Source organism: Hemiscyllium ocellatum, unplaced genomic scaffold (genome assembly GCF_020745735.1).
Source record: "Hemiscyllium ocellatum isolate sHemOce1 unplaced genomic scaffold, sHemOce1.pat.X.cur. scaffold_764_pat_ctg1, whole genome shotgun sequence".
In the NCBI taxonomy this organism is placed as follows: Eukaryota; Metazoa; Chordata; class Chondrichthyes; order Orectolobiformes; family Hemiscylliidae; genus Hemiscyllium; species Hemiscyllium ocellatum.
The window spans coordinates 15,001-40,128 of record NW_026869222.1 but is presented as its reverse complement, the minus strand read 5'-3'; the positions used below and the strand labels follow the sequence as shown (position 1 = coordinate 40,128).

The window sequence follows — 25,128 nt, the reverse complement described above, 5'->3', positions numbered from 1 at the left end:
GTGTGGAAACAGGCCCTTTGGCCCAACAAGTCCACACCGACCCGCCGAAGCGCAACCCACCCAGACCCATTCCCCTACATTTACCCCTTCACCTAACACTACGGGCAATTTCCCATGGCCAATTCACCTAACCTGCACATCTTCGGACTGTGGGAGGAAACCGGAGTACCCAGAGGAAACCCACACAGACACAGGGAGAATGTGCAAACTACACAGACAGTTGCCTGAGGTGAGAATTGAACCCTGGTCCCTGGCTCTGAGAGGCAGCAGTGCTAACCATTGTGTCACCCATGTTCTATTTTTCTTTCCATTTATTTAATGTTTTAATTTTTATGGTTAATTTGACTGTTTCATGCTAATTTTCAATTTTTAAAATTTTCCCTTAAAGTTTCTACCTTTTCCACATTTTCCAGTTCTTTAATTTTCTAATTTTTTTTCCAATTTAGCATAATTTCTATTTATAAATTTTCCCTTAATCTAATGTGAATTTCCTCATTTAAAATTCTTATTTATTTTGTAATTTTAATTTAAATGGCTTATTTTAAGTTTTATTTTATCTAATTTTTAATTGAATTATATTTTAATGTTTACATTTTTAAAAACATATTTTGTTTGTTGGGAAATATTTGCTCATGTCAGTGAGTCATTTCCAATGTTTTTTTGGTGGGGGGGGGGGCTTGGTTAATTTTGAAATGTGGAATTCGCAAATTGTGTTTCCTTTCACTGGCCACAATCCCTAAAGGAGAGTGAGGTCTTTCATGGTTTTTTTTGAACAATATTTGTACTGAATTTGCTGCGAATTTGTGTGTCCAATTCCTTCATTTCACTGTCATTTTCAACCGTTTAGTTTTTGGGTCATTTTGAAATAGAGAATTGGCAGGTTTTAATTTCCTTTCAAAATGGCCACAATAACACCTCACTCCAAAGAGGGAGTGGAGCCTTTTGTAGTTTGTTTAGTTATTTTATGGTTTGCAACTAGTGTCGTTCAATCAGTTTAAAGTATTTTGTCTTTGGTCAGTTTGATTTGGAGAATTTAAATTAGCCGCCTTCCCTTTAAAATTTGCAACCATCACAAACCACTCTCCCCTCTCAAAACTCCCCCCCCACAAAATCATAATGTTTGCTCAGTCATATTATAATAATTGAAAAACAGATTTAATCTTTGGTTTAATCCCCCTCTCCCCCACATTGCTCACATTAGACATGTCAATTGTCTCTTTTCCATCCACTTATCCCTGTAAAATGCAGCTATGACAAACTACTGTTCCTCACAAAAGTGAGTTAAAATTTTTGTCAAGATTTAACTTTTGAGTTTATTCACAGTTTCCTCTCTCCCCCCACCCCCACACAGATTAATTTTTCTTAATAAATCAGACTGATTAAAAATGTTGAAATCTTAATTTCCACAGATATGAATTTGCCCACACTTCCCACACAAACTGTCCCAATCCTGGGAGTTGAATATAACTGAACCTACTCACTGCATGTTAAAAGCAAGATTAGATTTGTGTTGAGTCGGTCAGATTGCTAATTTGTTTTCAAAGATTGAGATTTTGCAGATTTGAATTCTCCTGCACTTTCCCAAAAATGGGAGTTGAGCCTATTTTAAATTTTAAAATTAATGTATTTAGATTCACTGTGAGTCAGATCAACTTTTTTTAAAAAATAAATGATTTCTTTGCAGTTTTGAATTTTCCCCAATTGCTTATTAGATTTGTCAATTTTGAAAAAATTTAAATTGTATTTTTCTCCCCAGTCTTAAATTTTCCCAAGTTTCCCTACAAATTGGTAGCCACATCAAACTGCCCTACAGCACAACAGGTGTCCCAACACCACTACCTTCTCTGGGCTAATTTGAAATTTGGTTTTTTTCATCTTCTGATGAAAAATACAAGGAATATGTATTTCGTAGAATCCCTAGTGTGGAAGCGGCCAGTCAGCCCATTGAGTCCATACTGATGCTCTGGAGAATATCCCACGCAGACACACTCCTCTCTACTTTAACCCTGTAATCCTTACATTTCTCATGGCTAATTCACCTAACCTGCACATCTTTGGACGATGGGAGGAAACTCACACAGACACAGAGAATGTGCAAACTCCACACAGATAGCCGCCCTAGGCTGAAATCAAACCCTGTTCCCTGGCACTGTTTGGCAATAGTACTAACCACTGAGGCACTCTGCTGTCTCGTTGGAATCGCATTTGGAAGATTGTGAGCAGTTTGGGCCCCCTGTATAAGGATATTCTGGTGTTGGCAGAAGTTTACAAGAATGAACCTGGGGATGAAGGACTTGTCACATGAGGAGCAGTTGAGGACTGTGGATGTGTACTCCATGGAGTTCAAAAGGATGTGGAGATTGGACTTAATTTGAACTGACAGGATACATAGACCCCTGGAAATAGTGGATTTGGAGATGTTTCCACTAGTTGGAGAGACTGGGACACAAGGGCACAGCCTCAGAATGAAGGGATGATCATTTAGAACAGAAATGAGGAGGAATTTCTCCAGCCAAAATCTACAGAACGCAATTGATGCAGAACTCTGGGGAGGCCAAGTCATTGGGTGTATTTAGCCCTGAGATAGATAGATAGATTCTTGACTGGTAACGGGATCAGAGGTAAGGGAAGAAGGCAGGAGAATGGGATTGAGAAACATCTCAGCCATGATTGAATGGTGGAGCAGACTCTCCAACAGATATATTTTGTTTGTGATAAGGAGTGGTGGCAGAAAAAAATTATGGTTAAGATTAATGGAGTTTCCAACTAGTGCCTGGAAATTGAAAAGTGTTTTAAAAGCGATGGTGGGGGGATCTTGTAGAAATATAGGTAAGACAGAAGCAAGCAGGTTGTTTCCACTGACAGATGAAACTGGAACAAAGGGGCACAGCCTGAAAATAAGGGGGAGCAGATTTATGACTGAGTTGAGGAGGAACTACTTCACCCAAAGGGTTGTGAATCTCTGGAATTCTCTGCCCAGTGAAGCAGTTGAGGCTATCTCCTTAAATGTTTTTAAGGCAACAATGGGCTTTTGAACAGTAAAAGAATTAAGGATTATGGTGAGCAGCTGGGTTAGTAGAGCTGAGTCCACAAAAAGATCAGTCATGACCTTATTGAATGGCAAAGCAGGGTCAAACGGCCTATTCATGCTCCTAGTTCTTATAGGAACCTTTATCAAATATAATGCATTCAGGAAAAAAACTTTTTTAAAAAAGTTACATTGTTTGAAAGAACTGGAATTCATATTGAAGTTACTGTTCCAGACAATGTGAGTTGGGTTTGGAATTTTCTAAATCATTAAAATACAAATAAAGACATAAAGGAGTGATTAATAAAGTTAAATCCTGGAATTCCCTCCTTAATAGCATTGTAGCTCAACCCACAGCAGGTGGACTACAGCGGTTCAAGGAAGCAGCTCCCCACCACCTTCTCAAGGGGGGAGCACCTAGGAATGGGTAATAAATTCTGGCCATCAAACAAATAAATAAACGAGGTGTTGACAAGAGTTTGAGAGACAGGGTAGTTTAACTGGGTACCATCTTCACAGGAAATGCAGCAAAGTGCAATGCTACACTAACTCCCAATGTAGATTTTTAAAATCGACAATATGCCTGATAAATCAACAAGTCACAATTTAAACAACATATGAAAATTCAAATGGACATTGTGGAAAATAATTTTTTTTTACCTTAAATGAATAGTAGAGGGGCAGATCTGACTGACTTACAGACATTCGAGGATCCCAAACATTCTAACTGTCAATACAATAGAGTTTGAAGAGGAGGAACACTTTCATGTAGAGCATGGTTTGCTGTTACCACTTGCTACAAAAGCAGGGAATGATTCTAATCTGCCAAAACTCAATTTCAGTAATTTAAAAAAAATAGTTTAAGGGAATGCGAGTGTTGCTCTGAGGAAACTTTCCAGCCCAACTCCAACCAGATGGCAGGGAGCTCTGAGGGACTGGGATTGTGTTCCCTGAAAGGACAGACGTGGCAGATTTCACATTAACCTACAAAAGGGAAGGGAGAAAGTTTCATGGGAAACAGGAGAAACACAATCAAATCTAAACAACTCTCATCAGTTTTGATCGTTCATTTGACAAACATGTCTGGATCACCACAAATACACAAGCCAGAAAACTTCCCATTGCAACATGGTCATGTGAGTAACAGAGAGGAGGACACCGAGAGACGAGAGAACCCTCAGAACAGAAAATCACACTGCACATCTCCCTCTAAATTTGTCCTTTTTTTAATAACGCATTGAAAATTCATCAACAATTGAAGTACACAAAATTGTCTCCACAGCTAAACACGGGAAATACACTTCAGTCAGGCATCACCCGCAAAACATTTCAAACAATGTGATAAAGAACAGCACAGGACGTGGGGCTTCGCCGTGGCAACTAAATGGAATAGTGTGCTTATAAATGGTTTCTCTTCTAGCACCCGGCCTCGCAACCTATCAGCATGTCTGTGTCCAATTCCTGGTCTTCAGGACAAGAACAAAACACGCAAAGGTTACGCTACCCTCTGCGGTTCGGCACAGCAAGGGGTGAGAGGAGAAACTTCAGGAGGGTTTGACACAACTGTTGTCAAGTGGCTGCAGGTCTCTCTTCCACCCCCATCACCCCCCCCCATCAAGTACATTCCAGACTCAAAGATCTATTGGATTTTGGACATTCGGGCATAGGGCATGAAGAGGGATAGGAGATCGTCAGCGATCGTACAGAACAGTCTCGAAAGGCCAAACTGTCTTCCCTCTACTCCCATTCCCAGCCTCCTCCCATTAACACAAGAGGTTCCCAACTCAAATGAAATGTTTGCATTTCTGGAATCCAAATCCCATTCTCTTCCCCTACCACAACAAAAACAAAAACATGAGACTTAAAACTAACCATGAGCCAACAGGCCCACCCTGGCAAACGTTCCCCTCCAGAGATTACAACCCCACCCACCCCAGCATGGTCAGAACGATACTGCAAACGGTAAGAGTTTGAGAACTCAAACAGCCTTCGGACGACGATGAGGCAAGGGAAGGAAAAAAAAAATAAAATCACGTGCCCCATTTGAGAAGCAAAGTCAGCAAACTGTCGAGCTTTATCCAGCCTCAGAAATCCAGTCAGAAGAGTTTTGTACAACACAATCCCGGACTCAGCGTGTCCATTAGCATCTCTCTCTCTCTCGCCGATTTCTGGGCCCTGGTCTTTACTTATAATTTCTTCTGTTTGGCTGGCGGCCTGTATTAAAACAAAACAGCATCACAGACAGCAGTTCCCAGATTCAGACCACGAAGAGGCAGCTACGGTGGTAAGGTGGTCTTTGATATACACAGCCTCAGAACAGATATATGCTTGGGCCCTGACTGTGACTGTGTTGCTGATTAAAGCACAGCAGGTTAGGCAGCATCCAAGGAATAGGAAATTCGACGTTTCGGGCATAAGCCCTTCATCAGGAAATGCCCGAAACGTCGAATTTCCTGTTCCTTGGATGCTGCCTAACCTGCTGTGCTTTAACCAGCAACACATTTTCAGCTGTGATCTCCAGCATCTGCAGACCTCATTTTTTACCCCCTGACTGTGAATTACAGCCCCTCAGAAGCATGGTGCTGGTTTGATTTTCATTTAACGGATTGGGCATCAAAACTCCCTGCATAAGGAGAAAATGGAGAGGAAACCATTAAGACCTCAGAAATTCACCGAGGCTCCTCAACCAGCACTTCCCAAACCCACGGCCACTTCCATCTAGAAGGACAAGGGCAGCAGATACCTGGAACACCGCCCCCTGCAAGTTCCCCACCGAGCCCCTCACCATCCCGACTTGGAAAGAGATCACCATTCCTTCAGTGTCGCTGGGTCAAAGTCTTGGAACTTCCTCCCTAATGGTCTACCTACAATGGATGGCAACAGCTCAAACAGGCAGCTCACCACCACCTTCTCAAGGGTAATCGGGGAGAGGCAATAAATGCTGGTTGAGCAAGTGTTGCTGGCTCCTTGAGAATGAATAAAAAAAAAGAGATCACCAAGTGTCATCAAGGAAGGGTGGGAAGACCACTATAGTCATTGGTTATTGACCTGGCAAAGAATCGTGACAGACCGTAAGCATCAGCACCGACTTGGGCACACATCCTGTGTCAAACTGAAGATGGAGGTTAGGAGAACTGGGGAAGAGAGTGCAAAAGTTTGCACTCTCTACAAACCAGAGGAGAAAGTGAGGACTGGAGATCAGAGCTGAAAATGTGTTGCTGGAAAAGCGCAGCAGGTCAGGCAGCATCCAAGGAGCAGGAGAATTGACGTTTCGGGCATCAGCCCTTTCCTGAAGAAGGACTCATGTCCGAAACGTCGATTCTCCTGCTCCTTGGATGCTGCCTGACCTTCTGCGCTTTTCCAGCAACACATTTCCAGCTCTCTACAAACCAGACACCAACTGAAATCTATGGTGGTCTCAGGAAGATCTTAACGAATGCAAAATATGGAAATATTGACAACATGTGATAAGTGACATCACCATTGGCCACTTGTCAGAAGATAATAGGTTAGACAATAATAAATTTGCTCTTTCCTTAACTCAATCAAACCTCATCACTGACTTCTCACTACCTATAGTAAACAGAGAAGTGAACTACAGTTCAATTGGAGAGAGATGCAACCTCCTGCTGAAATTAACTTAAAACGACAACAAAAAGGTGGGGAGAGCAAACTCACTACGTCTCACTTGGCTGGAAAATACCCTCAGGCACACAGCACTATGAGCTACAACCTCACAACTCAAAAACAGTTCCTACTTCATATCTGAAATGAAGAGAGTCTCACTTTCCCACCGAACCTTTCAGTCACTGACAGCCGAGGGGATGCACATTTGCACAGAGACGGACTAAACACAGTCCTGTACAGTAAGGAGCAGAAGGGAAGCCACCCCAGGATATGTCCTGGGTGGGCACTTTGCTTTTCCCAGAGGAGTTACTCAAACAGCACACACCTGTATATCCCAACCACAACGGCGTGATCCCTCTCATATGGCTCCAACGTTAACTGTTCCTGGGGTTTCATATTCTCCTGCTGCATCTTCTTCACCTCTGATGCAAACACAGCCTCGGGGGTAGCTGTGGAGTCAATGCAGTTTGCCTGTGGAGTCAAACACACGTATGTTAGGGCATGTGACAGGCCTGCCCTCTATCCCAGGCCTCGCAGAGGCACCCAGCTCTGCCTCATCCCAGGCTGGGCTAACCCACTCAAAAACTCAACTCCAGTCCATAATCTTTCAGCAAGCAAAGACCTGAGATGAAAAGGGAAGCAGACATGCTGAACTGATGTGTTAACAATCCAATAGTCTACCAGGATACAACTCCAATTCACTGCCCTCCCACAGCCCAGTGTACACCCTCCCCCCATCACTGACCCTACCCACCCATTTAATCCCCCTACCACAGCCCAGTGTACACCCTCCCCCCATCACTGACCCTACCCACCCATTTAATCCCCCCTCCCACAGCCCAGTGTACACCCTCCCTCCATCACTGACCCTACCCACCCATTTAATCCCCCTCCCACAGCCCAGTGTACACCCTCCCTCCATCACTGACCCTACCCACCCATTTAATCCCCCTCCCACAGCCCAGTGTACACCCTCCTTCCATCACTGACCCTACCCACCCATTTAATCCCCCTCCCACAGCCCAGTGTACACCCTCCTTCCATCACTGACCCTACCCACCCATTTAATCCCCCTCCCACAGCCCAGTGTACACCCTCCTTCCATCACTGACCCTACCCACCTATTTAATCCCCCTCCCACAGCCCAGTGTACACCCTCCTTCCATCACTGACCCTACCCACCCATTTAATCCCCCTCCCACAGCCCAGTGTACACCCTTCCCCCATCACTGACCCTACCCACCCATTTAATCCCCCTCCCACAGCCCAGTGTACACCCTCCCCCCATCACTGACCCTACCCACCCATTTAATCCCCCTCCCACAGCCCAGTGTACACCCTCCTCCCATCACTGACCCTACCCACCCATTTAATCTCCCCTCCCACAGCCCAGTGTACACCCTCCCCCCATCACTGACCCTACCCACCCATTTAATCCCCCCTCCCACAGCCCAGTGTACACCCTCCCTCCATCACTGACCCTACCCACCCATTTAATCCCCCCTCCCACAGCCCAGTGTACACCCTCCCTCCATCACTGACCCTACCCACCCATTTAATCCCCCTCCCACAGCCCAGTGTACACCCTCCCCCCATCACTGACCCTACCCACCCATTTAATCCCCCCTCCCACAGCCCAGTGTACACCCTCCCCCCATCACTGACCCTACCCACCCATTTAATCCCCCTCCCACAGCCCAGTATACACCCTCCGTCCATCACTGACCCTACCCACCCATTTAATCCCCTGCCCACAGCCCAGTGTACACCCTCCGTCCATCACTGACCCTACCCACCCATTTAATCCCCCTCCCACAGCCCAGTGTACACCCTCCGTCCATCACTGACCCTACCCACCCATTTAATCCCCCCTCCCACAGCCCAGCATACACCGTCCCTCCATCACTGACCCTACCCACCCATTTAATCCCCTGCCCTCAGTCCCACGTAAACTTTCCTTTTTATATAACAGTACAGGAACTGGCCCGTCGACCCACCATGCCTGAGCCAACCATGATGCCATTCTAAACTAATCCTATCTGCCTGTACATGATCTGTATCACTCTAGTCCCTGCCTAATCCTGTATTTGTCTGCATACCTCTGAAGTGTTGTTAATGTATCTGCTTCTAACACCTCTCCTGACAGGTCACTGCAGTCACCTCTCACTCGCTGTATAAAGAAACCTTCACCTGTACATCTCCTTTAAACTTTCCCCCTCTCACCTTAACCCTACGCCCCCGAGTATTTGATATTTCCATTCTAGGACTATCCACCCTATCCAAACTTCTCAATTTTATCGGCTTTATCAGGCTGCCCCTCAGCCTGTGTCGCTCTAGTGAAAACAATCCAAGTTTATCCAGCCTCTCCTTCGAGATAATACCCTCCAATCCAGGCAATAGTCTTTTTCATACCCTCTCCAAAGCCTCTACATCCCTCCTACAACGTGGCGACCAGAACTGCACACAATATTCCAAATGTGGCCGAATTAAAGTTTTATACAGTTGCAACATGACTGAACAACATTTTTATTCAATTCCCTGCCTTCCCTCCCACCTGATCCACGGTGTTGCCACGTTCAGGGAGTTATGGCCTTGCATCCCAAGATCCCTTTGGGAATCATTTACAGGATACTTTCCACTTGCTATGACCTCCCAAAACACAGCACCACACACTCATCCAGATGAATCTCCACCTGCTACACCTCTGCCCAACTTTCCAACTGACCTACATCCTGCTGTATCCTTTCACAACCATCCTCACTATCCGGAACATTTTCATGCCATCTGCAAACTTTCTAATCAGACCCCCTTATATTTTCAGCAAAATCATTTCTATATATTCCAGACGCCAGAGGTCCCAGCACTGATCCTTACGGAACACCCACTGGTCCCAGACCTGCAGCTGGAGAAATCACTCCATCACAACTCCCCTCTGCCTTCTATGACCAAGATCTCTGTCAAGGCCCCAGCAATCTCTTCCCTTGCCATCCTCAGCGTCCTGGGAGACAGCCACCCATCACTGACTCTGACCTATCGTGGTATCGTCCAAAACCATGAGGGACTCAAAACGGTGACCTGCAAGTTCCACAGAGTCAGAGATGAACAGCATGGAAACAGACCCTTCGGCGCAACTCGTCCATGCCGACCAGATATCCTAAATTAAGCTAGTCCTATTTACCAGCATTTGGCCCATATCCCCCTATCCATGTCCCCATCCAGATGCCTTTTAAATGTTGTCACTGTACCAGCCCCCACCACTTCCTCTGGCAGCTCGTTCCATACACCCACCCCCACCTCGGTGTGAAAACGTTGCCCCTTAGGTCCCTTTTAAATCTTTCTCCTCTCGCCCTAAACCTACGCCCTCTAGTCCTGGACTGAGAGACACACCATAAGACAGAGGAGTGGAAGTAAGGCCATTCGGCCCATCGAGTCCACTCCGCCATTCAATCATGGCTGATGGGTATTTCAACTCCACTTACCAGCATTCTCCCCGTAGCCCTTAATGTAGAGGAAAAGATAGCAAAGATAATTCTGGACAGGAGCGAGAGGAACAGGGTTGTTGTTATGGGGGGACTTTCCAAATATTGACGAGGAACACACCTGCTGTGAAATGAATTGAGAGACCTTGCAGACAGAAGGTCCTGTGCAAAACCACCAGACGGATTCAGGTAGGAAGGAACCCACCCCCCACCACCCCGCAACACACACACACACACGAACCCCCTGTACTCAACAAGGAGTGCTTTCACCCAGACAGCCCTGCAGACCAGAGGGGAGGCAGGGGCACCCCGTGCTCACCTTAATAGAGATGACAAAGTGACCGCCCACTTTGAGAAAGTGGTGGGCGTTGAGAGCCACAATCCTGCACTGGTCAGGCTGCGCCACATCAGCGAAGATGACATCCACCATTCCTGAGGAGAGAGCAGAGAGAGACATGAACAGGAGAGGAAGAGTCACCGTGCGGTCCCGGGGAGCTCAGACACCAACAGGCAGCGATGGGGAGACCTACAGCGAATGTCGGACAAAGGGAGACAGTCTCAAAGCACGAGCCAGGACTTTCAGAAGTGCGTTCAGGAGGCACAAGGTTGGAGCTCGATACCTTATCATTTTAACTCGGAGGTTGGTGTATCCCTGTCACCCAGACAGGGTGGAGATAGCACACAGGTCAGCCATGATTCCTCCAGACAACAAGAATCTATCAGAGATGGATAGATTCTTGTCGTCTCGAGGAATTAAGGGCTACGGGGAGAATGCGGGTAAGTGGAGTTGAAATGCCCATCAGCCATGATTGAATGGCGGACTGGACTCGATGGGCCGAATGGCCGTACTACTGAACAGACAAACACAATCTGAAGGGCTGAGTGGTTTCCTCTTGGCCCTAATGCAGTGATTGTGAGGGTTTGCCATTGGTCCCTGCCCATACCCATCATCATCATCATCATCAAGGACCCAACTCTACACCGAGGCAGGTAGTCACACACCAGCTCCCCTCCACCCCAACACTCCCCTGTGGGAGCGAGCCCCACACTCCCACCCTCGACTCCGTGTGGGACTGAACCCCACACATCTCCCTCCCCTCCCCCCCAACCGGGAGCGAGCCCTGCTTTCCCCCCCAACCCCGTGGGAGCGAGCCCCACATTCCCACACCCCACTTCCTGTGGGAATGAATCCCACATGGCCCACCCCCTTTCCCGCACACTTCCCCCCCCCCCCCCGCCCCCGATAGCCCACCAGCGACTCATTTCGACTGTTCTAGTCCAACTCCAATTCCACCCCCCACCCCTCCCAAGTCAGCCAGACTTTCCCAATGGCAACTGACCCGGGGGAGCAGGGACAGCTCCTGAGGGGGGGTGGGGAGGGTCTGTCGGCCTAACTCACCGAGGAGCATGCGGTACTTGTGCGGGTGCCTGGCGTCCTCAATAATGGGGATGATGTTGGTGCGCTTCTTGGCCACGTTGATGAGGTCACGGCCAGACCGGTGGGAGAACTCAACGGCGTAGACCAAGCCCTCCTGTCGAAGAGGGAAGAGAGAAATCAGTTCCCCTGCCTTCCCTTCACCTGGACCCTCCTCGAAGACCACCCTCGCCACACCCGGCGGACGTCCGGGTGCCGGAGCGCCTCCCGGACTTCTGCCCGACCCGCGCAGCACGCGTTCGATTGCCAGTGACTCACAGGTCCCACAATGTCGGAGACGTGGGAGACCGTGGTGCCAGACGCCGCTCCCAGGTACAGGACTTTCACTCCAGGCTTGATGTGGATCTGGTCAATGCCCCCGAGAATGGCGGCTGCGAGTTTCGATCGGAAGGGGTTCCAGGCTCTGTACTCGATTTTGGTGTCTGCTTCCTGCAAAACACAACACCGCCCAGGGTCAGTGCCGCAAGCGGCAGCCGCGAGTCCAGGCCCATCTCCTGGACCCTGCCACAACAACTCTTCATCCCCAGATTCTCTCAGCGCTGGGGCCAGCATGAACACAGCGCCCCAATTCCACGTGGGGGGTAAAAATCCGCTGGCACAAACAACGGCTTCAGTCGTCCATGCCACTAGAGCAGAGGCTGATGCTGGGACCCAGGAGGGAGGTTCATGGTGGAAACAGCCCAGGAGGAGGTCAGTGTGGGGACTCCTACCTTCCCTCCTCCACACCCGTGAGCGTGTCCCCGCTGTACAGGGCAGTACAGTACAGACAGCAAACCTGCAGGCGCTACTGAATGTACACCGTGGAGGACAGCACAGCACATCCACCGGGACCGGGGGGTGGTGGGGGGGGGGGGGGGGGGGGTGGGCAGAGTGGGCTAACAAGCAGCAGGTGAAATTTACTGTAGTGAAGTGATGGGGCAAGGACACAAGGAGAGACAACTAGAGAGTTTTGAGAAGATTTGTAGCTCAGGTTGAGGTTCTGGATGTCGGAATGCTCACTGAGCTGGAAGGTTCATTTTCAGACGTTTCATCACCATACCGGGTAACATCATCACTGAGCCTGTGGTGAAGCGCTGGTGTTATGTCCCGCTTTCTATTTGTGCATTTATGTTTCCTCAGGTCAGTGATGTCACTTCCAGTTCTATTTCTCAGAGGATATAGGTGGAAGTGACATCATCGACCCGAAGAAACCTAAACGCATGAATAGAAAGCGGGACATAATACCAGCATTCACCACAGGCTCAATGATGATGTTACCCGGTATGGTGACGAAACGTCTGAAAATGAACCTTCCAGCTCAGTGAGCATTCTGACACCCAGAAGACACAATTCTCCAGGAGCTGCTCCATCAGTGAGCCTTTGGGGATAGAGGTGCGTTAGTCATTAAAGGTAGCAGGGCAAGGCAAGAGCACAGTTCAGGGAGCAGACAGTATCCCGGCGTTTATTAACAGGAACACAGGGTACAGGAGGAAGGAGGCTGGGGCTGGGCCTTGGACAGGACCCTGGGTTCAGGCCCAGCTGGAGGGAATGTGTCCAGTCCTGGGCCCCAGTCCTTAGGAAGGACGGGACACCTCCAGAGAGGACACGGAACAGATCCTGGAGAAAGGTTCCAGGGATGAGAGGCTTCAGTGACCTGGAGACATCAAAGAGACTGGGATGTAGAGTGTGAAGGAGACAGGATCACCCGAGGGAGTTAGGGTCTGGGGTGTACTGTCTGAGGGTGTGAGGGGAGTAGAGGTTTCCCTCGAGGGGGTTAGGGTCTGGGGTGTACTGTCTGAGGGTGTGAGGGGAGTAGATGTTTCCCTCGAGAGGGTTAGGGTCTGGAGTGTACTGTCTGAGTGTGGGGGGAGCAGGGTTTTATTCTGCAGACCAGCCCCAGTCTGGACGTTCTGCGTGTGCGTGGGGGGAGAGGGGGGACCTTACCTCAACCCCAATTCTCTTCTCCCCGTACACAGACTCCCCTGGAACCATGTTCTTCGTCACCAGAGCATCTTCTTTCCCGCGACAGATAAATACCCCTGAGCCGAGAGAGAGAGAGTGAGAGAGAGAGAGAGAGAGAGTGAGAACCCGTGTGGGCAAGTCAGCCAGGGGTCAGAGATACCAGCCTGTCTCCCACCACCAACCGCCAACTTCCACAGGGTCTCGGCCCACTTCAATCCCAGCCCTCTCAAACACAGGGACCAACTGTGTGTGATCTTCACTCTCAACCTCCTGCACCGTGTAACAGGGCTCAAAGAAGGGGCCGAATGGCCTCCTGTCCCTGTGTAACAGGCTGGAGGAGGAGGGGGGAGTTGGGGAATCTGAATGGGTTGGCTGACACCTCATCACCCTGACACAGACACCCCACCCCCACACCCCCCCTCCCCCCCAATTGCCATTCACACCCACCCACCCACCCTGACCCCTACCACACACAACCTCTAGTTACCTCATCTGACCCTCTTTCCCCACCCCCATCCCCAGGGTACTCCCCCACTCCCCCCTGACAGGGCACTCCCACCCCCCCCACTGCCCCCCGACAGGGCCCTCCCACTCCCCCCCTGACAGGGCACTCCCCCCTGACAGGGCCCTCCCACTCCCCCCCTGACAGGGCACTCCCCCCCGACAGGGCCCTCCCACTGCCCCCCCCCCCCCCCCCCCCCGACAGGGCATTCCCACTCCCTCCCCTGACAGGGCACTCCCACTGCCCCCCCCCCGACAGGGCACCCCCACTCCCCCCAGTGCCCCCCGACAGGACACTCCCACTCCCCCCAGTGCCCCCTGACAGGGCACTCCCACTGCCCCCTGACAGGGCAGCCTCTGGGTGTCGGTACCATGGTTCTACTCACCCTCATGCCTGTGTGGTTCCACCGTGACCTTGGCTCCACCGCGGAACCCTCCTCTCCCCCTGCCACCACCTCGGCCCCTGCCTCCAGGCGACCAGAAACCTCCTGCCATCAGTGAGGAACGAGGGTCAGTCACTCAGGAAAACGCCAACGCGCCCACGGCCCTCACCTTCAACTGGGAGCTCCGACATCGATGGGCAGGTCCCAGCAGGAACAGAAACCCAGCACCTCAAAGGAGGTGATATACCGGAGAGGGGTTACAGGGACAGGACAGGGAGATGGGGTGGGGGTGGGTGGGTGGGTGGGTGTGTGTGTGTGTGTGTGTGTGTGTGTGAGAGAGAGAGAGAGAGAGAGTATGTGTGTGTGTGTGTGTGAGAGAGAGACACAGACAGAGACAGACAGAGAGAGAAAGAAAGAGAGAGAGACACAGAGAGATAGAGACACACAGAGAGAGACAGACAGACAGAGGGAGAGAGAGAGACACACAGAGGGAGACAGAGGGAGTGACACAGAGAGAGAGAGAGACACAGAGAGAGAGAGAGAGACACACAGACAGAGACACAGAGAGAGAGAGAGACAGAGACACAGAGAGAGAGACAGATGGGGATGGAAGGGTCAATGTGCTGAGGGGTGATAGATGGAGGTTCATTTGGATAAACACATGGTATTGCCAACTACAAGGGCAGGACTTATACAACTAAAGGTAGGGCTTTGAGTCGTGTTCCTGATGAAGGGCTTTTGCCCGAAATGTTGATTCTCCTGCCCCTCAGATGCTGCCTGACCTGCTGCACTTTCCCAGCACCACACCTTTCGACTCTGATCTCCAGCCCTCGCTTTATCCTCCTGGGTGGTGCTGGGGAACAGAGGGACCCAGGGGTTCAGGGACAGAATCCCTTTGGAGTCTGTGTCACATACAGACGGGGGGGGGGGGGGGGGAACGAAGGGGTCTCACACCCTCCCCTTCACTGCTCAGCCCTTTGAGTGTAGGAGTTGGGAACGTCATGTTGGGGTTGTACAGGACATTGGGGAGGTCCCTTCTGGAATACTGTGTCCAGTTCTGGGTGCCCTGTTATAGGAAGGAGATTATTAAACTGGAGAGGGTTCAGGAGAGATTTCCCGGGAACGGGAGGGTTGGAGTTACTGAGGTGAGCTTGGATCCGGTATCCCTCCCTTTGAGTCTCCCAAATCTTCCCTCCCTGGACGCGCGCGGGAAGAAATTGTTTAATATTCTTTCTTTCTGCGTGAGGAAGAAGAGTCTGATGAGCTGGGTGTCAGAGAATCCCCCAAGGACTCTAGGGCTGGCGTGGGATCGTCATGGAACGCATCCCCTTGGGTTTCCTTCGGACTATGGTGCCCACCAGAAAATTAAATTGTTTTATTCAACACGGAGGCGGTGTTTGGATTATATCGATGGAGAGACATCGGCTGGATTACCCAGGGCCTTTTGTCTGGCCATGGGAACTCTGCCCATCGGTTCGCTGGCCCCTGGGAGGAAGAATCCCGAACAAATATGGGTCTACTCACTACTGCTCCCAGTGGTGAGGAGGTGTGATGAGATTGTGTTGAGTGCAGTAATTTAATTGAATATCATTTAAGTTACCTTGTTATAATCTTGGTCTAATTTTATTTCATCTTTTATTTATTTTTTTTTCTTCTTTTTTGTTGGTTATTTATTGGACTTTAGTTTTAAAGGGATTTTGGGGTTTGTTTTGTGTTTCTGTAGTCTGTGGATTAGATTTCAGAGCGTTACAAGGGGACATAAATTTATGGTGAAGGGTGGGAGGTATAGGGGAGATGTCAGGGGTGGGTTCTTTACCCAGAGAGTGGTGGGGGCATGGAATGCGCTGCCCGTGGGAGTGGTACAGTCAGAATCATTGGCGACCTTTAAGCGGCAATTGGATAGGTACATGGATGGGTGCTTAATCTAGGATAGATGTTCGGCACAACATCATGGGCCGAAGGGCCTGTTCTGTGCTGTACTGTTCTATGTTCTAGATTAATAATGTGTTTTCTATCGTTGCTATTATTAAGTTGTCATACTATTTTATATTGGTTTGTAATTTTGTAAAAAACCTAAAATCTTTTTTTAAATAAAAACATTTATATAACGAAAGGCTGGATAGGCTGGGAGTCTGCTCCCCGGAGCGTCGGAGGCTGAGGGGTGACCTTATAGAGGTTTATAAAACCATGAGGGGCACAGAGAGGGTGAATGGGGGGTGTCTATTCCCCCAGGGTGGGGGGGATTTGAAGACCAGGGGGGCACATGTTTAAGAGGAGAGGAGGGAGATTTATAAAAAAGACACGAGGGGCAACAGTTTTCCCCAGAGGGTGGTCCGTGTGTGGGATGACCTTCCTGAGGAAGTGGGAGGGAGGGGGACAGTTACAACGTTTAAAAGGGATTTGGATAAGGACATGGACAGGGAAGGGTTGGAGGGAGATGGGCCAGGAGCAGGCAGGGGGACTGGGTTAGTTTGGGGATTAGGGTCAGCACGGGCTGGATGGGCCGAAGGGTCGAGTCAGGAGAATCTGCCAGTGCTCTGGGACGGTGAGCAAATACATGGCAGGGTCCGTTCCAACACCGAGACGGTGAGAGAATGGGAGGGGATGTTTATGAAGCAGTTAACAGGGTCCCAGAGAGAGCGGGAGGTGGGGGGAGGCGTGGGGCTGTCTTTTTAAGGGGGTCACAACACCTTGGGCAGGTCCCTCAGGGGCCTGAGGATGGACAGAAGCTGCAGCAGCATTGAACGGCAGAGACCTTTCTCCCAACACTGGCTGGCCCCTCAGCTGCAGCACCGACGCCCAACACCAGGTCTTGTGGGGACGGTGACAGTCAGGGCCCGTACTAGGACAGTGTCTATGGTGACGGACTTCACAGGGAGACAGAGACAGGGGTGGGGTGGGGATTAGAGAGAGAGATACAGACAGAGCGACAGACAGACACAGAGGGGGGGGGAAACAGAGAGAGAGAGAGAGACAGAAGAGAGGGTGAGTGAGAGACAGAGACGGGGTGGGGGGGGATCAGAGAGAGAGATACAGACAGAGCGACAGAGACAGACAGACAGATGGGGGAGGGGGGAGGGAAGAAAGAGGGGGGGAGAGAGAGAGGGACAGAGGGGAGGGTGAGTGAGAGACAGAGACGGGGTGGGGGGGAATCAGAGAGAGAGATACAGACAGAGCGACAGAGACAGACACAGACAGATGGGGGGGGGAAACAGAGAGAGAGAGAGAGAGACAGACAGACAGATGGGGGGGGAACAGAGAGAGGGAGAGAGAGAGAGACAGACAGATGGGGGGGGAACAGAGAGAGGGAGAGAGAGAGAGACAGACAGATGGGGGGGGGGGAAAACAGAGAGAGACAGACAGACAGACAGAAGGGAGGGTGAGTGAGAGACAGAGACGGACAGGCGGAGGGATTGGGACGGTCTCCCCTCAGAGCAGGGAAAGTTAAGGGGCAGATTAAATCAGTACTCAAACTCAGTGGGAGGATTTTAGTCAAGTCAACGAGGGAGACACTGTCTCCAGGGTCAGGAGGGTGTCAGTCACCCCAGGGACACAGATCAGGGAGAATTCTTGGGGGGGGGGGGGGGGGAAACATTTGTTGACACGAGTTGTTGTTGTAATGTAGGAGATGGTGCCCGAGAGGCATCAGATTCCAAAAGTGGGGGTTAAACCAGGGAAATGCTGGAAGGGGGAGGGGAAGGGGGAGGGGGAGGGGGAGGGGGAGGGGGGAGGGGGGGGGTGGTGAACAGAGGAGAGGTATCTAATCAGAGAGATCTTTACGAGGGGTTGGCACGGCCTAGAGGAGCCGAGTGGCCTCCTCAGTGCTGGCAGAGTTTACACAGCGTTTCCGCGCGCGAGTAAAGTCGACCCAGAGAGAGAGAGACGTGTACCTCGACCACCTCCTCGGTCACCTCCTCCCCCTCCTCTCCCACCTCGGCCTCCGAAACCGCCACGGCCACCTCCTCCTCCTCTCCCACCTCGGCCCCCGAAACCACCTCGGCCTCCGAAACCGCCCCTTCCACCGCCACGCGGAGAAAACCCTGCGAGGCAAAGAGAGAGAGAGAGAGAGTAAAGGGGGTTTTTAACCCCACGGGGAGCGAGGGGGGGGGGGCTAGCACTGTTGCAGCCCTCCCCCCACCCCATAGCAGGAGGGTGGGGGGACAGACACCACCCTGCCCTCTGTCCTGCAGCCCGTGCCCAATAACCACTCACTCTCCGCCGGCCCTAACCCTGGTGATTAAACACCCAATTAGCTCACAGCAAGCTCCCCCAACGCACAAACAGTTCTGCATTGACTGGCGCCTGGCCGTTGTCAACATCCAGCCCAGGCAACTAAGCCAGCCCAGACATTAAGGGCTAGCCTGCCGTCTTTCGGCGCCAGGCACGTCCGGGTCCACACAGACACCAAACCAAACCGGAAACAGCTGATGGCTGCACCCTCAGTCACCCTGTGTTACACACCCCGCACCCACTCACTACCAACATCGCATTTCAGTTCCACCACCCGTTTGTGGGCGGCACGGTGGTTAGCACTGCTGCCTCACAGCGCCAGGGACCCGGGTTCAATTCCCGACTCAGGCGACTGACTGTGTGGAGTTTGCACGTTCTCCCCGTGTCTGCGTGGGTTTCCTCCGGGTGCTCCAGTTTCCTCCCACAGTCACAAAGATGTGCGGGTCAGGTGGATTGACCATGCTAAATTGCCCGTAGTGTTAGGTAAGGGGTAAGTGTAGGGGTAAGGGTGGGTTGCGCTTCTTCGGCGGGTTGGTGTGGACTTGTTGGGCCGAAGGGCCTGTTTCCACACTAAGTAATCTAATCTAAAAATTACACGGTAACCCCTCACTGTAAACCCTGTGTCCCACAACCTTCCACTCGACGGCCACCTCAAGGAGCAGCGCTCCGATAGCCAGCGCTTCCACATAAACCTGAGGGACTATAACCTGCTGTGGGGTGGATTTTAACTTTGACCACCCAGCACGGGGTTAGCTACAGAGTAAAGCTCCCTCTACACTCTCCCCCTATCAAACACTCCCAGGGACAGGGACAGCACGGGGTTAGCTACAGAGTAAAGCTCCCTCTACACTCTCCCCCTATCACACACTCCCAGGGACAGGGACAGCACGGGGGTAGATACAGAGTAAAGCTCCCTCTACACTCTCCCCCTATCAAACACTCCCAGGGACAGGGACAGCACGGGGTTAGCTACAGAGTAAAGCTCCCTCTACACTGTCCCCCTATCAAACACTCCCAGGGACAGGGACAGCACGGGGTTAGATACAGAGTAAAGCTCCCTCTACACTGTCCCCCCATCAAACACTCCCAGGGACAGGGACAGCACGGGGTTAGATACAGAGTAAAGCTCCCTCTACACTGTCCCCCCCCATCAAACACTCCCAGGGACAGGGACAGCACGGGTTAGATACAGAGTAAAGCTCCCTCTACACTGTCCCCCCCCCATCAAACACTCCCAGGGACAGGGACAGCACGGGGTTAGATACAGAGTAAAGCTCCCTCTACACTGTCCCCCCCCCCATCAAACACTCCCAGGGACAGGGACAGCACGGGGTTAGATACAGAGTAAAGCTCCCTCTACACTGTCCCCCCGTCAAACACTCCCAGGGACAGGGACAGCACGGGGTTAAATACAGAGTAAAGCTCCCTCTACACTGTCCCCCCGTCAAACACTCCCAGGGACAGGGACAGCACGGGTTAAATACAGAGTAAAGCTCCCTCTACACTGTCCCCCATCAAACACTCCCAGGGACAGGGACAGCACGGGTTAGATACAGAGTAAAGCTCCCTCTACACTGTCCCCCCCATCAAACACTCCCAGGGACAGGGACAGCACGGGTTAGATACAGAGTAAAGCTCCCTCGACACTGTCCCCCCCCCATCAAACACTCCCAGGGACAGGGACAGCACGGGTTAGATACAGAGTAAAGCTCCCTCTACACTGTCCCCCCGTCAAACACTCCCAGGGACAGGGACAGCACGGGGTTAGATACAGAGTAAAGCTCCCTCTACACTGTCCCCATCAAACACTCCCAGGGACAGGGACAGCACGGGGTTAGATACAGAGTAAAGCTCCTCTACACTGTCCCCATCAAACACTCCCAGGGACAGGGACAGCACGGGGTTAGATACAGAGTAAAGCTCCCTCTACACTGTCCCCCATCAAACACTCCCAGGGACAGGGACAGTGTGTGGAACACGGTAAAGTAATTACATTATGTATCTGTGGTGCTCACATTCTGGTGTGTCAGACTGTCCCTCCCTACCTCTGTACCTCACACACACACAGTGCTCAGCACCCCAGGGTGGCCCTCTGTACCTCACACACACACAGTGCTCAGCACCCCAGGGTGGCCCTCTGTACCTCACACACACACAGTGCTCAGCACCCCAGGGTGGCCCTCTGTACCTCACACACACACAGTGCTCAGCACCCCAGGGTGGCCCTCTGTACCTCACACACACACAGTGCTCAGCACCCCAGGGTGGCCCTCTGTACCTCACACACACACAGTGCTCAGCACCCCAGGGTGGCCCTCTGTACCTCACACACACACAGTGCTCAGCACCCCAGGGTGGCCCTCTGTACCTCACACACACACACAGTGCTCAGCACCCCAGGGTGGCCCTCTGTACCTCACACACACACACAGTGCTCAGCACCCCAGGGTGGCCCTCTGTACCTCACACACACACAGTGCTCAGCACCCCAGGGTGGCCCTCTGTACCTCACACACACACACAGTGCTCAGCACCCCAGGGTGGCCCTCTGTACCTCACACACACACACAGTGCTCAGCACCCCAGGGTGGCCCTCTGTACCTCACACACACAGTGCTCAGCACCCCAGGGTGGCCCTCTGTACCTCACACACACAGTGCTCAGCACCCCAGGGTGGCCCTCTGTACCTCACACACACAGTGCTCAGCACCCCAGGGTGGCCCTCTGTACCTCACACACACAGTGCTCAGCACCCCAGGGTGGCCCTCTGTACCTCACACACACAGTGCTCAGCACCCCAGGGTGCCCCTCTGTACCTCACACACACACACACAGTGCTCAGCACCCCAGGGTGGCCCTCTGTACCTCACACACACACACAGTGCTCAGCACCCCAGGGTGGCCCTCTGTACCTCACACACACACAGTGCTCAGCACCCCAGGGTGCCCCTCTGTACCTCACACACACACAGTGCTCAGCACCCCAGGGTGCCCCTCTGTACCTCACACACACACAGTGCTCAGCACCCCAGGGTGGCCCTCTGTACCTCACACACACACACAGTGCTCAGCACCCCAGGGTGGCCCTCTGTACCTCACACACACACACAGTGCTCAGCACCCCAGGGTGGCCCTCTGTACCTCACACACACAGTGCTCAGCACCCCAGGGTGCCCCTCTGTACCTCACACACACACAGTGCTCAGCACCCCAGGGTGCCCCTCTGTACCTCACACACACACACAGTGCTCAGCACCCCAGGGTGCCCCTCTGTACCTCACACACACACAGTGCTCAGCACCCCAGGGTGCCCCTCTGTACCTCACACACACACACAGTGCTCAGCACCCCAGGGTGGCCCTCTGTACCTCACACACACACACACACACACACAGTGCTCAGCACCCCAGGGTGGCCCTCTGTACCTCACACACACACAGTGCTCAGCACCCCAGGGTGGCCCTCTGTACCTCACACACACAGTGCTCAGCACCCCAGGGTGGCCCTCTGTACCTCACACACACACAGTGCTCAGCACCCCAGGGTGGCCCTCTGTACCTGGCCTCATTCTGCACCGCTCCTTGTCCCCACAGCAGACTCTCAATCACAGACACACACTGCACCACGTGTCTCCAATCCAGGGCCCCCGGACTTCCGGTCCTCCCCACACAGCGCCACCAACAGGACCGGAGGAGGCACTGCAACCTCACTCACACCGCCACCCACAGGACAGGAGGAGGAACTGCAACCTCACTCACACCGCCACCCACAGGACATGAGGAGGAACTGCAACCTCACTCACACCGCCACCCACAGGACAGGAGGAGGAACTGCAACCTCACTCACACCGCCACCCACAGGATAGGAGGAGGCACTGCAACCTCACTCACACCGCCACCCTCAGGACAGGAGGAGGCACTGCAACCACACTCACACCGCCACCCACAGGACAGGAGGAAGAACTGCAACCACACTCACACCGCCACCCACAGGACAGGAGGAGGAACTCCTCCATCACTCACACCGCCACCCACAGGACAGGAGGAGGCACTGCAACCTCACTCACACCGCCACCCACAGGACAGGAGGAGGCACTGCAACCACACTCACACCGCCACCCACAGGACAGGAGGAGGCACTTCACCATCACTGTCTGAGGGTTAGGGTCTGGGGTGTACTGTCTGAGGGTGTGGGGGGGGGGAGGGGGAGGGTCCCTCGAGGGGGTTAGGGTCTGGGGTGTACTGTCTGAGGGTGTGGGGGGAGGGGGAGGGTCCCTCGAGGGGGTTAGGGTCTGGGGCGTACTGTCTGAGGGTGTGGGGGGAGGGGGAGGGTCCCTCGAGGGGGTTAGGGTCTGGGGCGTACTGTCTGAGGGTGTGGGGGGGAGGGGGAGGGTCCCTCGAGGGGGTTAGGGTCTGGGGTGTACTGTCTGAGGGTGTGGGGGGAGGGGGAGGGTCCCTCGAAGCTCTGAAGATGGAGACTTTATGGAAGGGAGTGTTTCAGAGTTCCATTAAAACTGGGCTCGGGTCGAGGGTCTCTGCGTTTCTCCAGCACTGGCATGGCACCCTGACCACCTGCCCAGGGCATCTCACTCTGGGCTCACCAGGGACCCCGGTTCGATCCCACCCTCGGGCGACTGACTGTGTAGAGTTTGTACATTCTCCCCGTGTCTGTGTGGGATTCCTCCAGGTGCTCTGGTTTCCTCCCACAGTCCAAAGGTGTGTAGGTTAGGGTGGGTTGGCCATGGGAAATTGTCCCATAGTGCCCAGGGATGGGCAGGTTAGGGTGGGTTGGCCATGGGAAATTGTCCCATAGTGCCCAGGGATGGGCAGGTTAGGGTGGGTTGGCCATGGGAAATTGTCCCATAGTGCCCAGGGATGTGCAGGTTAGGGTGGATTGGCCATGGGATATTGTCCCATAGTGTCCAGGGATGTACAGGTCAGGGTGGATTGGCCATGGGAAATTGTCCCATAGTGTCCAGGGATGTGCAGGTTAGGGTGGATTGGCCGTGGGAAATTGTCCCATAGTGTCCCGGGATGTGCAGGTTAGGGTGGGTCGGCCATGAGAAATTACCCACAGTGTTAGGTAAGGGGTAAATGTAGGGGTATGGGTGGGTTGCGCTTCGGCAGGTCAGTGTGGACTTGTTGGGCTGAAGGGCCTGTTTCCACACTGTAAGTAATCTAATCTAATCTCCCATTGCTCTCTGAGCTGTGGTTCGTTCCTGGTTTCGGTTCTGCCGCGGGATCCCATTTCCTGAGTCTGATGAAACACTCACAAGACAACACCCAGAGAGACAGAACGAGACAGACGGGCACACGGAGAGGGACTCTCTGTCACAAACAGATCTCAGCTTCTCACTGAAACAATGGCAGGGATCAGGAAGGTAACGGCTCCAAATGGGAACCAGTGATTCTGACTCCTGAGGGAGTGGGCACTGTCGGAGGGTCAGTGCTGAGGGAGAGCCGCACTGTCGGAGGGTCAGGGCTGGGGGAGTGGGCACTGTCGGAGGGTCAGTGCTGAGGGAGTGGGCACTGTCGGAGGGTCAGTGCTGAGGGAGAGCCGCACTGTTGGAGGGTCAGGGCTGGGGGAGTGGGCACTGTCGGAGAGTCAGTGCTGAGGGTGGGCACTGTGGGAGGGTCAGTGCTGAGGGAGTGGGCACTGTGGGAGGGTCAGTGCTGAGAGGGTGGGCACTGTCGGGGGGTCAGTGCTGAGGGCGTGGGCACTGTGGGAGGGTCAGTGCTGAGGGAGTGGGCACTGTCGGAGGGTCAGTGCTGAGGGAGTGGGCACTGCCGGAGGGTCAGTGCTGAGGGAGTGGGCACTGTCGGAGGGTCAGTGCTGAGGGAGTGCCGCACTGTGGGAGGGTCAGTGCTGAGGGGGGTGGCCCTGTCGGAGGGTCAGTGCTGAGGGGGGGGGCTGTGATGGGGACATTGTCTGGTTTGGTGAGTTACTGTGACACTGTGTTGTGTCCCTCTGTTCTGAATCAGGTGATGTGGCTGTTGGTGATTCCTTGTCACGTCTTCAGCCGGACGTCCTCACCCTCTGGGAATTGTACCGGTCTCTCGGAGGTAAGTGGCTGCTGCAAACCAGATCATGGTGTAACCCCTCCCTTCCCCCCTCCCGGACCCCCCCTCGCTGGCTGTGCTCTTGGCATTGCTGTGTCCAGGGTCTGTGGCTGCACACACTGTCCCCCTGGATATCCGAGCAGCGGATCCATCTGATCCAGACCAGGACAGAAGGGGAGATCCCAGGAACTGCTTCCTGTGTCCCCACCCCACTCCCATGAGATCAGAGGGATCTAGTGGAATCCGCCTGTTTCTCGGGAGCTGATGCTGTTTGGGGAGTGATTGTGAGTGATCTGTCGGACTGGGAGACTCACAGAGACCAGGAGCTTGTCCCAGTTGAGTATGAAGGAGAGAGAGAGAAACGAGGCAGTGTCTTGAGTTAAATTGAATGGATTGTCCCGTGTACCGAGACACAGTGAAAAGTTTTGTCTTGTGAGCAATACAG

At 52.6% G+C, this 25,128-nt stretch overlaps 2 protein-coding genes across 3 annotated transcripts in view; one reads left to right on the top strand and one right to left on the bottom strand.

The window, feature by feature from the left end:
• Window positions 1-4,238: 4,238 nt before the first annotated feature.
• LOC132814243 (rRNA 2'-O-methyltransferase fibrillarin) lies at window positions 4,239-22,282 on the bottom strand. 2 transcript variants are annotated; one of them, XM_060823438.1, is made up of 9 exons: window positions 22,183-22,282; window positions 18,285-18,434; window positions 14,398-14,499; window positions 13,493-13,587; window positions 11,828-11,998; window positions 11,534-11,666; window positions 10,454-10,566; window positions 6,981-7,126; window positions 4,239-5,242 (listed from the first exon to the last, which is right to left on the bottom strand). In XM_060823438.1, the coding sequence occupies exons 1-9, from the start codon at window positions 22,190-22,192 to the stop codon at window positions 5,215-5,217; spliced, it is 948 nt and encodes a 315-aa protein (XP_060679421.1). In that variant the 5' UTR covers window positions 22,193-22,282; the 3' UTR covers window positions 4,239-5,214. The 2 variants fall into 2 exon arrangements, with proteins under 2 accessions (XP_060679421.1, XP_060679422.1); XM_060823439.1 differs by lacking the exon at window positions 18,285-18,434 and having other exon boundaries at window positions 22,183-22,274.
• Window positions 22,283-23,526: 1,244 nt separating this feature from the next.
• LOC132814246 (complement C1q tumor necrosis factor-related protein 3-like) overlaps window positions 23,527-25,128 on the top strand; it is a 12,478-nt gene continuing 10,876 nt past the window's right edge. The window contains exons 1-2 of the mRNA XM_060823444.1: window positions 23,527-24,004; window positions 24,606-24,686. Coding sequence (XP_060679427.1) covers window positions 23,987-24,004; window positions 24,606-24,686 — 99 coding nt within the window. The 5' untranslated portion in view covers window positions 23,527-23,986. The remainder of the gene's footprint in view (window positions 24,005-24,605; window positions 24,687-25,128) is intronic.